Source organism: Protobothrops mucrosquamatus, unplaced genomic scaffold, assembly GCF_001527695.2.
Source record: "Protobothrops mucrosquamatus isolate PMUCROS unplaced genomic scaffold, P.Mucros_1.0 scaffold2793, whole genome shotgun sequence".
NCBI lineage: Eukaryota > Metazoa > Chordata > Lepidosauria > Squamata > Viperidae > Protobothrops > Protobothrops mucrosquamatus.
Window position 1 is genome coordinate 79,140 of NW_015388830.1, and position 15,806 is coordinate 94,945.

Here is a 15,806-nt window from a genome sequence, read left to right on the forward strand (position 1 = left end):
TGTGTGTGTTCTCTGGTGTATCACCAGGTGGGAATTACGACTGAAACTTTTCCCACAATCTGGACACTCAAACGGTTTCTCCCCAGTGTGAGTCCTCTGGTGTATCACCAGGTGGCAATTGTGACTGAAGGTTTTGCCACACTCCTGACACTCATACAGTTTCTGTCTTGTGTGTGTCCTTTGATGTACAACCAGGTTGGAATTCTGAATGAAGTGTTTATCGCAATGTGTACATTTATATGGTGCCTTCTGAGTGTGAGACCTCTGATGTGTCACCAGGTGGGAATCCTGAGTGAAACATTTCCCACAATCTGGACACTTGTACAGTTTCTCTTCAGTGTGAATCTTCTGGTATATCACAACATCAGAATTCTGACTGAATCTTTCCCCACAATCCGGACTCTCATATGTTTTTTCCTCAGTGTGAGACATCAGGTGGCTCTCCAAGTGGCAATTCTGACTGAAAGTTTTACCACACTCCTGACTCTCACATGGTTTCTGTCCTATATGTGTTTTCTGATGTAATACCAGATCAGAATTGTGATTGAAACTTTTCCCACAATCAAGACATTCATACAGTTTCTCCCCAGTGTGAGTCCTCTTGTGTATCACCAGGTTTGAACTGTGACTGAACGTTTTTTCACAGTTGGGACACTTGTATGGTTTCTCTCCAGTATGTGTCCTCTGATGTACCACAAGATCAGAATTGTGACTGAAACTTTTTCCACAATCTGGACACTCATACGGTTTCTCCCCAGTGTGAGTCCTCTGGTGTATCACCAGGTGGGAATTCTGACTGAAACTTTTCCCACAATCCAAACATTCATATGGTTTTTCCCCAGTATGAGTCCTCTTGTGTATCACCAGGGCATAATTCTGACTGAAACTTTTCCCACAATCCAGACATTCATATGGTTTCTCCCCAGTATGAGTCCTCTTATGTATCACCAGGTTGGAACTGTGACTGAAACCTTTGCCACAGTCCGTACACTCATACGGTTTCTCTCCTGTGTGTGTCCTCTGATGTACCACCAAGTCAGAATTGTGACTGAAACTTTTCCCACAATCTGGACACTCATATGGTTTCTCCCCAGTATGAGTCTTGTGGTGGCTCACCAGATGGGAATTCTGACTGAATCTTTTCCCACAATCCAGACACTCATATGGTTTCTCCCCTGTGTGGGTCCTCTTGTGTATCCTTAGGGTGGCCTGCTTCCTAAAGATTTTGCCACAGTGATGACACTGAGCGGACTTTTCTCCAGTTTGGATCCTCTCGTGCATATTCAGCTACGATCTGCAATTTTTGCAGGGAGGTTTCCACCAGTTACATTTTTGGATTCTCAAGGTCCAAAATATTTTTGATCCCTTCTTCGATGGTGCTTTGATTCAAGCTACTCTTTCTCCCTTCACATGATGAGGCTTGCACGATTGTCTGCCCTATGTATCTATCCAAGCGACCCATTCCTGATTTCCAGATTATTTGGAATTTGGAAATGATCTTGTCCTTGACCTTTTTAGGGAGTGTTTCAGTGAGTTCCACAGACTCAATTATTTCCAGTTTAAAATTCTCTGTCTGTTATTCTCTCTTTTGTCTCTCACATGCCTTGGGAAGCAGAATAATTTTGTGGTTTTCTGTAGGAAGTGGAAAATTTTTTGATTGCTGGCTGGATTTGTTTTCCTTTTTAATGTTGCTTCTGATTCTCACTTGTTAAGGATGGTTTTCTGGACATCCTCTTCATCTAAAAGATTCACATAAAGTGGTGAGTTTAATCTTTATAAAAGGATGCACAAGATGTGAAAACAGCAAGGAAAATTCATACATTACAATAAAAAACAAATGCCAAAAATCATAGGTTAACCACTAACATTAACCATGATTCATTTGACACATAGAAAGCTAGTGAGAACCAAGTTCAAATATCCACAGAATCATGAAATCCTCTTCTGGTTTTGCATAATTCAGAAATCCTTAGCACTGCAATCTGTTATTATCACAAGAGTTTATAAATTCGGAGGAAAGCTTAAAAGAGCCAAGGTTACCTACCCCTGTGCTAGACCAAACAGGGTCTCTGATGATGTTGTTCTTGGATGCCCATAAGACCCACTCTGGCTGGTAAGAAATCAGCCTAATTTGGAAGTCCACAATTTTCGGTCTCTTCTTTCCTTATCACAGTTCCCAGAGTTACAAATATTCTCTTCTATTTCTCTTTTTTGCATGTATCACAGAACACATTTTATCTCTTGGGAAGGCCGTTGGTAAAGGCAGTCGAAAGCTGCTTTTTCATTCAAAATTATACAGCTCAACGAAGAATTAAAACTGACATTGAAAACTTCCACAGGTGCTGAATTTCAGTGAGGTTGACCCAGATAAACTAGGATGCAGCCCACAGCAGTCAACCGGAATCTGAGCAGGTAAGAGAGGCAGATTTAGGGGCTGCATCTCAAAACAAGCCCACATGGACAGGGCTGCCCACTGGCCAAAGCCTGGGATGGATGCCTCTCAGCTCTCTGTCACCTGCTTGCAGATACCACTGGCCTCCTCCTAGCACAGATCACCCAATCGGAGGGGAGTCCCTTCAGCCTCCGGGCTGGGAACTACGATCCGTTCGAGTTCAGATCTCCCTGAGTCCTCCTCCTCTTCCTCCCCTCCCGATCTTGGGCAGTTGATCCTCTCCAGCAGCGACAGGAGAAGAACGTGGGAACGGTGCCTCCCCACCCCCAACCTTCCGGAAAATACCAGGAGGCCACACGCTGGCAGCTGGGCTGCACCGAGATGTTGGGTTGGGGAGAAGGAGGGGGGGGGACTTGAAGGATTTTAAGGGGATCGGAGATCCGTTCGCAGAAGCAGCAATCAAGGAGGATAAGCAGCGGCGCAGCAACTTGCACCGAGCAGAAAACCTTGCAAGCAAAGACTGAGACTCGGAAGGGGCGAGGGCGCAACTGGGAAAAGCCCAACTCCTTGCTCCCTCTCCCCCAAGCAATCCCTCCTTCCCTTCCCGCACCTGGGGATTCCCCCTCCTCCTCCACCTGATGGAGCCCCCGCCCTCTTGCAACGTCCACCCGCCCTCTTGCAACGTCCTTGCTCACCTGGAGCCCCTCCCCGCGAGAGGATCTCCGCAGCCCTGGCGCAGTAGGCGGCTGGAGACCAGGAAGTGGGGAGAGCGGGAGGGGCCGGAGACTGGGCTCCCAGCCCTTCCACCCCCCCCCCGTCCTGCCTCCTCTCTAGGCGCAAAGGAAAAACTCTCTGCGTTTAACCCCTTCGCTGAAGCCCGGGCAGGGAGGAGGCGGAACTGAGCAAGGCCAAAATTCCCCCAGCCCGGCCCCGCCAGAGAGGATCGCTCGCATCACCAAAGCCAAAGGCTCAAAGCAAGCACCGAGACTGAAAGAGAAAGTTGCATGGGCTCATCTGCATCTATAGGGGAAAATTAGGAACTGAAGATGAGTGATACTGTCCTGCAAGTGCGGTGGGACTACAACACCCACCATCCTTCACTCCTAGCCTTATAGAGAATGTAGGGTTTTACACTGGGGGGGGGGGGGACTCAAATGTACAGGTACAGATGAAGTGAAACCTGGCTCAATAACAGAAACTGTTGGAGGGATCCTGGAGTCCTAGTGGACAAATATGAGCCAGCATTGTGTTGTTGTTAGTTGCGAAGTTATGTCCGACCCATCACGACCCCATGGACAACGTTCCTCCAGGCCTTCCTGTCCTCTACCATCTTCTGGACTCCATTTAAGCTCACGCCTGCTGCTTCAGTGACTCCATCCAGCCACCTCATTCTCTGTCGTCCCCTTCTTCTATTGCCCTCCATCTTTCCCAGCATTAGGCCCTTCTCCGGTGAGTCCTTCCTTCTCATTAGGTGGCCAAAGTACTTGAGTTTCAACTTCAGGATCTGGCCTTTTAAAGAGCAGTCAGGGTTGATCTCCTCTAGGACTGACCGGTTTGATCGCCTTGCAGTCCAGGGGACTCGCAGGAGTCTTCTCCAACACCAGAGTTCAAAGGACTCAATTCTTTGGCACTCAGCCTTTCCTAATAAGCCAATGCAGTCCTAGGTTGCATTAACCGATGGATACAGAATCAAGATCATGTGAAGTGTTAGTGCCACTATATAAAGCCCTAGTAAGACCACTTGGAATATTGCATTCAGTTTTGCTCACCACATTCTAAAAAGTTATGTTGAAATTCTGGAAAAAGTGCAGGGAAGAGCAACAAAGATGATTAGGGATCTGGAGGCTAAAATATATGAAGAATGTTTGCAGGAATTGGGTATGTCTAGTAAAAAGAAGGAGTAGGGGTGATAGCAGTGTTCCAACATTTGAGGGGCTGTTCAACCTATTCTCCAAAGCCCCTGAAGGCAGGACAAGAAATAACAGATGGAAATTAATCAAGGAGAGAAACAACTTGGAACTAAGGAGAAATTTCCTAACCCTGAGACCAATCAACCAGTTGAGCAGGGGGTTGGATCAGACAACTCCAATGTCCCTTCCAACTCTGTTATTCTGTTGTTGCTGGAATGCTGATATTTGTTCAATATCTATACAGGATGTCAGGAGGAATCTGGGAACACCTTTTCTGTCTACCAATTGCATTAAAGGGCATAGCTAAAACATGCAAATGCCCTTTCAACAAAATTTGTCAGTCTGCAAAGATGCTATTGGATGCCTTCTGACTTTTGGCTACTATAAATGCACATGGCTCTTCTGAACATATGGACAGTCCCTTGTTCTGAGTAGGACGGTCAGTTTCATGGCTTCTGTTAGAAGAAAGTCCTGGGTCTGAAAGCAGGCTGGGTTATCCAAAGAGTGCACAGGGCAATAAGGAGAAGTAAAACAATAGATCAGTGTTTCTCAACCTTGGCAACTTTACGATGTGTGGACTTCAACTCCCAGAATTCTCCAGCTAGCATTGCTAGCTGGAGAATTTTGGGAGTTGAAGTCCACACATCGCAAAATTGCCAAGGTTGAGAAACACTGCAATAGATGGTTCCAACAAAATTACAAATTTGTGGTGGTTATTTTTATAGAGAAATCTTTCCTTTGTTTCTCCCAGGGATAGAGCCAGCCCTCTAGGAGGAATTATTGGAAACTGCAATTAGCTGGATGGCCAAAAGGGGGAGCCAAGCATCTATTGCAGTGGTTCTCAACCTTTTTAATGCTGCGACCCCAACCGGTAGTAAGTCGAGGACTAAACCGGTCGTAAGTCGAGGACTAAACTGGTCGTAAGTCGAGGACTAAACCGGTCGTAAGTCGAGGACTACCTAACCGGTCGTAAGTCGAGGACTTTCCCTGCCCGGGAGCGCCGCACATGCGTGGTTCCGCCGCCTGCGCCGGCCGAGGCATAGCTGGCAAGCGGCAGAGACGGAGCAGGCCAACCACCAGCTGGCCCAGCCCAAGGGAGGTAAGGCACCCGCCGGAAAAGGGGGAAAAAATGGCGGACAGCCTTGCTTGGCGACCCCCATGAAATGGTTGATCTACCCCAAATGGGGTCCTGACCCACAGGTTGAGAACCACTGATCTATTGTGTATCCTGAAAGGAATTGTTATTTTATATTTATTGAATTTATTTGCCCCTCCCCACCAATGTCATACCAAACAATTCTGGGCAGCTGAAAATGTTTACTTGAATGGGCAATCACCTTTGGCCAGTCTCAACCTCTTTGTCAAATTTTGTAGCTTTTGTTTTAATGTAGGTTTTCACCTTTTGCCCTGGAAGTAGCTGTGAAGATGAGATGTGAGGAACAATGGAAGATGAGATGGCAACAGAAGATTGTTTTTACTAAGAGGTTTAAGTTGTGGCGGGTCTGACACTTCGCACATGTTTAAATTTGAAGCCAATCGGCACTTGAGGCTCAGGCCAAATAAGCCTCTTGGTTCCTCCTTAGCTGGTCTGGGCTGTTGGGCATCCTTCCGTAAATAGGTTCCATAATGTAACCTATTAGGGGGAAAAAATTCTATGCAACCTGATCAAATCAAATATTTATTACAGTGAAAGACCAGCATAAGAAACATGGCGTGCATTCCATTAAAATAATACAGAAAGTAATCAGAATCTAAAAATAATTATTATAAATAGCAAAAATGTATAAGTATAGGTATAGGTATAAAAGAGTATAGGTATACAGTGAGGGAAAAATTATTTGATCCCCTGCTGATTTTGTACATTTTCCCACTGAAAAAAAAAGATCAGTCTATAATTTTAATGGTAGGTTTAACAGTGACAGACAGAATAACAACAAAAATCCAGAAAAACGCATTTCAAAAAAGTTAAAAATTGATTTGCATTTTAATGAGTGAAATAAGTATTTGATCCCCTGTCAATCAGCAAGATTTCTGGCTCACAGGTATCTTTTATACAGGTAACAAGCTGAGATTAGGAGCACTCTCTCCTTGTTTTTTTTTCTTTGAAGACGTTTCGCTTCTATAAAAACAACAATAATAGAGTTGGAAGGGATATTGGAGGTCATCTAGTTCAACCCCCTGCTCAGGCAGGAAACCCTATACCATTTCAGACAAATGGCTGTCCAATCTCTTCTTAAAAACCTCCAGTGTTGGAGCATTCACAGCTTCTGCGGGCAGGTGGTTCCACTGATTAATTGTTCTGTCAGGAAAATTCTCCTTAGTTCTTGGTTGCTTCTATGTTTGATTAGTTTCCATCCTTTGCTTCTTGTCCTGCCTTCAAGTGCTTTGGAGAATAGCTTGACTCCCTCTTCTTTGTGGCAGCCCCTGAGATATTGGAACACTGCTATCATGTCCCCCCTCGTCCTTCTCTTCATTAAACTAGACATACCCAATTCCAGCAGCCTTTCCTTATATGTTTTAGCCTCCAGTCCCCTAATCGTCTTTGTTGCTCTTCTCTGTACTCTTTCTAGAGTCTCAACATCTTTTTTACATCATGGTGACCAAAACTGGATGCAGTATTCCAACTGTGGCCTTACCAAAGCATTGTAAAGTGGTATCAACACTTCACGTGATCTTGATTCTATCCCTGTTAATGCAGCCTAGCACTGTGTTGGCTTTTTTGGCAGCTGCAGCACACTGCTGGCTCATATTTAAGTGATTGTCCACTGGGACTTCGAGATCCCTCTCACAGTTACTACTACTGAACAAGGTACCAACTATCCTATCCTATACCTGTGCGTTTGTTTTTTCTTGCTTAAATGTAGAAAATTACTTTTTTCACCATTGAATTTCATTTTGTTAGCTAGCACCCAATGTTCAAGTCTGTTAAGATCCTTCTGTATCTTAAGCCTGTCTTCTGGAGTGTTGGCTATTCCTGCCAGCTTTTGGTGTCGTCTGCAAATTTGATGAGTTCCCCATCTATCCCCCCATCCAAATCATTGAAGATGTTGGAGTACTGGCCCCAGAACAGAGCCCAGGGGCATCCCACTACACACTTCCCTCCATGACTTTGTTTGCCTCTAGGTGTTCGCTGATTTGTTGCTTGATCAGCGAACACGTAGAGGCAAACAGTCATTACCAAAAGCCAACATGGGTTTGTCAAAAACAGATCATGCCAGACAAATCTTATTGCATTCTTTGACCAGGTGACAAAATTAGTGGACCAGAGGAATGCTGTGGATATAATTTACTTGGACTTCAGTAAGGCAGAAGCTTCTTCAGCTCTGACTGGATGATGGGGAATGGAGTATAAATCCTTTCATTCCCAGCCATCCAGTGAGAGCTGAAGAAGCTTCTTGGATGAGAAGCGAAACGTCTTCAAGGAAAAACAAGTCCAGTTGCCTCTTGAAAAAAAGCATATTTGGGACAGGCAATGACAAAGTGCCTCTCCTTGGGGGATCGGTGAAGATTCTTCCAGCCAGTTTTGGGGTGCAGGATAACTCCTCAAATCCTACTGAGGGAAATTTGAAGAGTGAAGTTTAGCTTCACAAGATTAGCCAGGTGCTATGCCCTAAAACAGTGTTTTTCAACCTTGACAATTTTAAGGCATGTGGATTTCAACTCCCAGAATTCCACAGCCAGCATTGCTGGCTGTGGAATTCTGGGAGTTGAAGTCCACATGCCTTAAAATTGTCAAGGTTGAGAAACACTGCCCTAAAAGTTCATAAAGTTCTTATTTTTGTGCACAGCTCCTAAATTATGGTTACAGCACTGATGATGTCACCTAGTTTGGGTAATGAAACATCGTCAAGATAACAAGCACAGAGAACACCATGGACCCCCTCAGCCCCTAAATGATTGCCAACTTCATCCTATTAATAGAATAATGAAATATGGAAGAAAACCAAGTATCCACCGGCATTGCCTATGGATCACATCTAGATACAAGACTGATATGATCTTGCTATCTGTATTATTGAGGAGGCTAAATCTTGCTCCAAGGCAGAATTGCTCCAAGGAGCCTTCTCAATCTCCAGAGGAGTTAGATTTCAGCCTTATTATTCTCAAACAAGTTGATAAAGAGAGTTGAAAGAAACTAGTTTGCAGAAAACTGATTCAAAGATTCCTGTCTTTTCCAGTGGAGACTAAAACCTTTCTACATATCCCAAAACTTTATGATAAGATTTTCTGTGGCTCACGAGAGGAACCAGCTTGGGAGCATCAGCAGGCCAGAGGCTTCATTCGTGCTGGCCATGTTTATGTTTATTTAGATTTGTATACCGCCCTATCTCCCTTACGGGACTCAGGGCGGTGAACAGGCGATAATAAAATCACAATAAATATCTATTCTAGCCATGGCTGTATCCAAGCACACCCAATGTCCTGAAGCTGGTGCTCTCAGCAAGCCACCTTTGTTCCTGAATATTTTAAATCTCCTAGATAGAACATAGAATAACAGAGTTGGAAGGGACCTTGGAGGTCATTTAGTCAACCCCCTGCTCAAGCAGGAGAGGCTATATCATTTCAGACAAATGGCTGTCCGGTCTTTTCTTTCTAAGCCTCCAGTGATGAGGCACCACAATGCTAAATGCCATCTTCTTTAAATTCCCTTGCACAAAAGTCTCCACTAGGTCAAAGTGAGAGATACACATACTAGCAGGGAGTAAAAAAGAGGGCTTAGAACAGTGATGGCGAACCTTTTAGAGACCGAGTGCCCAAACTGCAACCCAAAACCCACTTATGCATCGTTGGGTGCCGGGTGGGTGTGGCCCATTGGCTGGGTGTGGCCCATTGGCTGGGTGTGGCCCATTGGCTGGGCGTGGCTGTGGTGGTAACGGCAGACTGGGTGGGACTAAAAAGTTCAATCAATCAATTCCAATTTTGCAAGATCTTTTTTTTCCCGCGAGAAGTTGAAATTGACTGATTGAATCTTTTTTTTTTAATACATAGCAGCGGAGGCCTAAAGCGAAAAGGTTTTATAAAACCCAGCTGAAGGCCTAGGACTGGGGGGACGGCACGCGTGCCCACAGAGAGGGCTCTGAGTGCCGCCTCTGGCACCCGTGCCATAGGTTCCCCACCACTGGCTTAGAAAGAAGGTGGGACTGTTTAAATTTGATAAAATACACTAATAAACTTTTCACAGAAACATTTTAAATGGTTGTAAAAAGGATAGGGTTAGCAAAGTTCTTCCTTTCCATTCCTTCTGTCCTAATATTTCATTTTATATCCCAAAAGATATCAGAATACCATAGTTACCAACAGTTTGCATTGTGGTATGGTTCTCTCAAAGATCCAGAGGCTTTTGAATCATTTCAAGCATTTTCATCTCTTAAATATATTATGTGATAATGGGTGCACCCCCCAAAAAATGGCATCAAAAGAGAGAAAATTAAATGTAATTTGATTCTTTTAAAATTTAAAAACTTTTGCACATGTTTAAATTTGAAACCACCTAGAGTTTCAAAAACCTCTTGGCTCCTCCTCACCCCTGGCCTGGTCCTGTAAAGAATTCATATGCAATGTTATCTACTGGGGGGGGGGGGGAAGTACTAACTATATATACCTGGTGAAATCAAATCAATTTTTTTATTATGCCAAAAGACCAGCGTAAGGATTTCTGGGTACATTTAATTAAAAATAAAATAATCTAAATAATTGTTAAAATAACATTTATTATAGAAAATGAAAAGATATAAAAGAGAATGCACATATAAAAACAGTTTAAATGGAATCTAAAAAAAACAGGAGATGTGTTTAGGGAACATAAACGTTATTATGTGGCAGATTAAAATCTATCACTGCCCAAAGCCTAGTAGGATAAGCTGAATACTTCTTGAGACTAATTTATGTTCACAAAAGGCAGGACAAACTTCCCAACCCTTTCCCTTCCTTAATTCCACCCCCCACCCCGTTTCCCTCAGAAAGCCACATTTTTTTACTTTAAGTCCTAACTGGACTTTATAGGCAGTCAAGACAGTTTAAGCTTGCAAAGACCCAGTGTCCTTCATTTTCTGGCACAACTTTTAGATTTTTTTTCTTTTAACTTCAAGAGAAAAAAGCTGGGGATTTTCTCTCCTTGTTGGCTTCATTCTTCCACTCTTTAGCCTGGAATCAAAGTAAAGTTTTTTTTAAAGAAAGGATATTGTTTAGAGCAGTGTTTCTCAACCTTGACAATTTTAAGGCATGTGGACTTCAACTCCCAGAATTCCACAGCCAGCAATGCTGGCTGTAGAATTCTGGGAGTTGAAGTCCACATGCCTTAAAATTGTCAAGGTTGAGAAACACTGGTTTAGAGGGCAGAGGAAGAATTTATTTTAGCACTTAACTGGGACAAAGGTGAGGGAAGATCAACATCCACCCTTCCCAGTTTTTTTCTCTTTTGTTTTTTTATTGAAGAAACTAGCTGTACCCAGCCACGCGTTGCTGTGGCTCAGTCTGGGAAAAGCGTGTGTTGCTTTTACGTCCAACAGATGGTGCTGTTTTTTTTAAAAAGCATGTTTTTACCTGTCACAGGTGTGACATCTATATAATATAGGTATATAAAAACACGTGCGTATTCGAATGCAACGTTGTGTCAAAATTTCAAAGCAATCGGTGAAGAACTTTTGGAGATTTAAGATTTTGAACAAACGAACATTTACATTTTTATTTATATAGAATGTGGTTTTTTGAGGGAAGGGGGGGGTGTTAAGAAAGGGAAAGGTTTGGGAAGCTTGTCCCAAAACTGCCCTTTCAGCAAGGGCCCCCTTCGCAAAGCCTAGAGCAGGGGCAGGCAACCTTGGCTCTTTTATGACTGGTGGACTTCAACTCCCAGAATTCCTGAGCCAGCATGGCTCAGCTTGGAAAACTCTCCCTTTCCCCTCAGCATGGCTGGCTCAGGAATTCTGGGAGCTGAAGTCCACAAGTCATAAAAGAGCCAAGGTTGCCTACCGCTGGCCTAGAGGCAGGGGAGCTTTGCAGCATCCCCATGGACGGGTGGACTGCTGATTAGTGGGGAAAGCTCTCAAAAGCTGACGAACTGGTTCCTTTTTTGTCCCAGAAAGGCAGGGCACCTTGGGAGCAGGAAGGGCAGGGGTAGAATTAGGAAAGGCAGACATAATTGTTTCCCTTCCCCGCTGATTCTCACTGGCAAGACAGCTGTGCCACTGGCCGTGTATCTTGGGGTGGGGAAGGTCTGGAGCAGGTGGGCTCATGCTTCCATTGGACCTCTCTAGATCTCCTTCATTTCTAAAGACAGGTCAGAAATGAAATTCAAGACTTTTCTAGACTCATCGCTTTCTGCCTCATGTGGATTTTCTTGTGTGCAGTAAGGGAGGAATTTTGTGTGAAGCACCGTCCGCACTCTGGGCATTTGAAAGGTTTCTCCCCAATGTGTAAAGCTACGTGAATTACAAGTTTAGACTTAGTGGCGAAACCTTTCCCGCAATCAGGACACTCGTACGGTTTCTCTCCCGTGTGAGTCCTTTGGTGTATCACCATGTGGGAATTCCGACTGAAAGTTTTCCCACACTCCTGACACTCATACGGTTTCTCTCCTGTGTGAGACCTCTGATGTATCAGCAGGTGAGAATTACGACTAAAAGTTTTCCCACAATCCTGGCACTCATACGGTTTCTCTCCTGTGTGAATACTCTGGTGCACCACCAGGTGGGAATTGTTACTGAAACTTTTCCCACAATCTGGACACTCATAAGGTTTCTCTCCTGTGTGTCGCCTTTGGTGGTATACCAAAAGGCAATTCTGAGTGAAACTTTCCCCACAATCCTGACACTCAAATGGTTTCTTCTCAGAATGAGTCCTCTGGTGGACAACCAGGTGGGAATTAAGACGGAAACTTTTCCCACAATCAATACACTCGTACGGTTTCTCCCCCGTGTGAGTCCTTTGGTGTATCACTAAGGAGTAATTCCGAATGAAACTTTTCCCACAATATAGACACTCATATGGTTTCTCCCCTGTGTGAGTCCTTTCATGTATAACCAAGTAACAACTCTGACTGAAAGTTTTCCCACAATCTGGACACTCAAACGGTTTTTCCCCAGTGTGAGTTCTCTTGTGTGACACCAGGCTGGAACTCTGACTGAAAGTTTTCCCGCAGTCTGGACATTCATATGGTTTCTCTCCCGTGTGCGTCCTCTGGTGTCTCACCAGTTCAGAACTGTGAATAAAACTTTTTTGACAATCTGGACACTCATACGGTTTCTCCCCAGTATGAGTCCTGTGGTGTATCACGAGGTAGGAATTCCGACTGAAACTTTTCCCACAATCCGGACATTCATTCGATTTCTCTCCGGTGTGAATCCTCTGGTGTGCTGCCAGGTTGGAACTGTAACTGAAACGTTTCCCACAATATGGACATTCATACGGTTTCTCTCCTGTGTGAGTCCTCTGGTGTACCACCAGATGGGAATTCTGACTGAAATTTTTCCCACAGTCCAGACACTCATATAGATTCTCTCCTGTGTGTGTCCTCCGGTGGATTACTAGTTGGGAATTCCGACTGAAACTTTTCCCACAATCCAGACACTGATATGGTTTCTCCCCTGTGTGAGTCCTCTTGTGCGCCACCAGGTGTGAATTAGTACGGAACCTTTTCCCACAATCTGGACACTCATAAGGTTTCTCCCCGGTGTGAGTCCTCTGGTGTTTCACCAGGTGGGAATTGTAAGTAAAATGCTTCCCACAATCCATACACTCATATGGTTTTCCTCCTGTGTGTGTCTTATGGTGTATCATTAGGGGTGTGTTCTTGTGAAAACTCTTATCACATTCAGAGCACTGGTATGGATTCCCCTCGTTGTGGGTCCTATTATCCTCAAAAGGATGGGAGACGTAGCAAAATAGCTTTCCACACTCAGAACATTCATTCGGTTTCTCTCCGGTGTGCATCCCTTCGGGCGTAATCAGTTGTGATCTGCAGTCTATGCTTTTCTGATNGCGCCTGAAGGCAGGACGAGAAGCAACGGATGGAAACTGATCAAGGAGAGAAGCAACCTAGAACTAAGGAGAAACTTCCTGACAGTTAGAACAATTAACCAGTGGAACAACCTGCCTCCAGAAGCGGTGAATGCTCCAACACTGGAAGTTTTTAAGAAGAGACTGGACAGCCATTTGTCTGAAATGGTATAGGGTTTCCTGCCTGACCAGGGGGTTGAACTAGATGACCTCCAAGTCCCTTCCAACTTTATTATTATTAATGAATTAAAATATTTCGCAAAGGTGTGTGTGTGTGTAGTGGGGTAGATTTGTAGGATGCTTTTTCCTTATGCAGCTTACATGCTAACAGTCTTGTTTTCCCATCAGAAATGTTCAATAAGATGACCTCCAAGGTCCCTTCCAACTACTACTACTACTACTACTACTACTACTACTACTACTACTACTACTACTACTACTACTACTACTACTACTACTAATTATTATTATTATTATTATTATTATTATTATTATTATTATTATTATTATTCAATTTGTCCTTTGGACAATCAGTATGGGCAAGTAGATTGTGGAAGTGGTTTTTCCACTGTTTGGTGTGTGACCAACTAAGAAGCAGGGAAATCTCTCTTGCGATGTTGTAGCACAGTTCTAATGGGGCAATTAACTTAGACTTCCTCATTTCTTAACAGGGGTTTTTTGGTACTCATTTGTTATTTAAGAAAGGCTCTCTTTTGATACGAGCTATTTTTTTCTTGGAGATTTTAATATTTCCGGACTTATTTATTATTAACTTTTATTACAATTATTTTGGATGGTGGATTGGACTATCAGCAAAGAAAACAAAGTAAATTTTAAAGGATCTTTTTGTTGTTGCTGTTGGGAATTGAACTATATGCTTTTTTAAAGAAACCTTAATATTTTGTACGTATTTGCTCAAACTGTTTGGAATTATGGAATTTATTATTATTTTTTGCTTAATACTCTGAGGGAATGTTTATTTTTGCTGATCTTCCTTTATATGGATTGGATACTCTTTGCTTCAATTAGCTAACAGGTAGTCCTCAACTTATGATGGGTCACTTAGCAACAATTCAAAGTTACACCAGCCCTTTCCCCAGCTATTTATGAACTAGTTTCAAAGTTATGGCCGCCGCACCATCCCCATAGTCATTTGGTTGTACAAATTTCAGAATAATAAAGTCGGATGGGACCTTGTAGGTCAGTGGCAGCGAACCTATGGCATGCGTGTCAGAAGGGGCACTCAGAGCCCTCTCTGTGGGCACGCGCACCATCGCCCTAGCCCCGCCTCCCCGCACGGCCCCCTCACCAGCAGCCCCCCGGAGGAGAGTTGCCCCTGGGTGCAGCCCGCATAGAGCAGCGCAGGCAAGGACATGGCAGCCGGGCAGCAGGGACAAGACTCTGCCTTCATGCCCATCGTGCGCAGTTGATGCTACGGGGCGCGGGTGGAGGACGTGGCTGCCATGGCGCTGCTGGGGCGCCTGGGCGATCTGCTGTGGTGAGCTGTGGAGGCAGTGGGTGACCCTGTGGATGGGCGGGGTGGGGTTTGGGGCACTCGGTTTCTAAAAGGTTCACCATCACTGTTGTAGGTCATCAACCCCCTGATCAAGCAGGAGACCCTATACTATTTCTCACAAGTGGCTGTCCAGTCTCTTCTTTAAAGTTTCCAGTAATGAAGCACCTGCAATTTCTGAAAGCAAGCTGTTTCATTGGTTGATTGTTCTCACTGTCAAAAAATTTCTCCTTATTTCTAGTTTGAATCTCTCCTTGATTAGTTTCCATCCATTGTTTCTTGTCTGGCCTTTGGGCATTTTGGAAGAGTTGATTCCCTTCTCTCTGTGACAGCCCCTCACATATTGGAAGACTGCTATCATGTCACCCCTGGTCTTCTCTTCACTAAACTAGCCGTGCCCAGTTCTTACACCATTCATAGCCCCCAGCTCTCTAATCATCTTTGTTGCTCTTCTCTGAACTCTTTCTAGAGCCTCAACATCTTTTTTACAGTGTGGCAGGGCTACTGCGGTCCCCACCCATCCATCCTGCCCTGCCATGTTCCCGCAGCCACTCATCCATCCAAGGAAGATTATGCTATTGGTATTGGGCCAGTTGTACCATACAAATGGGGTGGAGCTTGCAAGTCTCCAGTCAGCAAGAGGAGATCAAATCTCATGAACATGTCTCTCTTTTTAAGGAGGCTCTATAAACTGCAGAAACAAATGGAGCCTCATTAAAAAAAAAAAGGCAGCCCTCTACAGCAGTGGTTCTCAACCTGTGGGTCGGGACCCCATTTGGGGTCGATCGACCATTTCATGGGGGTCGCCAAGCAAGACTGTCCGCCATTTTTTTCCCCTTTTCCGGCGGGTGCCTTACCTCCCTTGAGCTGGGCCAGCTGGTGGTTGGCCTGCTCCGTCTCTGCCGCTTGCCAGCTACGCCTCGGCCGGTGCAGGGGGCGGAACCACACATGTGCGGCGCTCCCGGGCAGGGAAAGTCCTCGACTTACGACCGGTTGG

The 15,806-nt window shown here is 44.5% G+C and overlaps 1 protein-coding gene across 2 annotated transcripts in view; it reads right to left on the bottom strand.

The window, feature by feature from the left end:
• The window catches only part of LOC107296417 (zinc finger protein 665-like), a 24,180-nt gene extending 10,917 nt beyond the window's left edge, over window positions 1-13,263 (bottom strand). The window contains exons 1-2 of one of the 2 annotated variants that reach the window (XM_029286049.1): window positions 11,629-13,263; window positions 1-1,179 (exon numbers count right to left, since the gene is read on the bottom strand). The exon at window positions 1-1,179 is cut by the window's left edge and continues 489 nt beyond it. In XM_029286049.1, coding sequence (XP_029141882.1) covers window positions 1-1,179; window positions 11,629-13,230 — 2,781 coding nt within the window. In that variant the 5' untranslated portion in view covers window positions 13,231-13,263. Of the gene's footprint in view, window positions 1,180-11,583 lie in introns of those variants that run through there. The other variant, XM_029286050.1, reaches the window with a different exon arrangement.
• Between the last annotated feature and the right edge of the window lie 2,543 nt (window positions 13,264-15,806).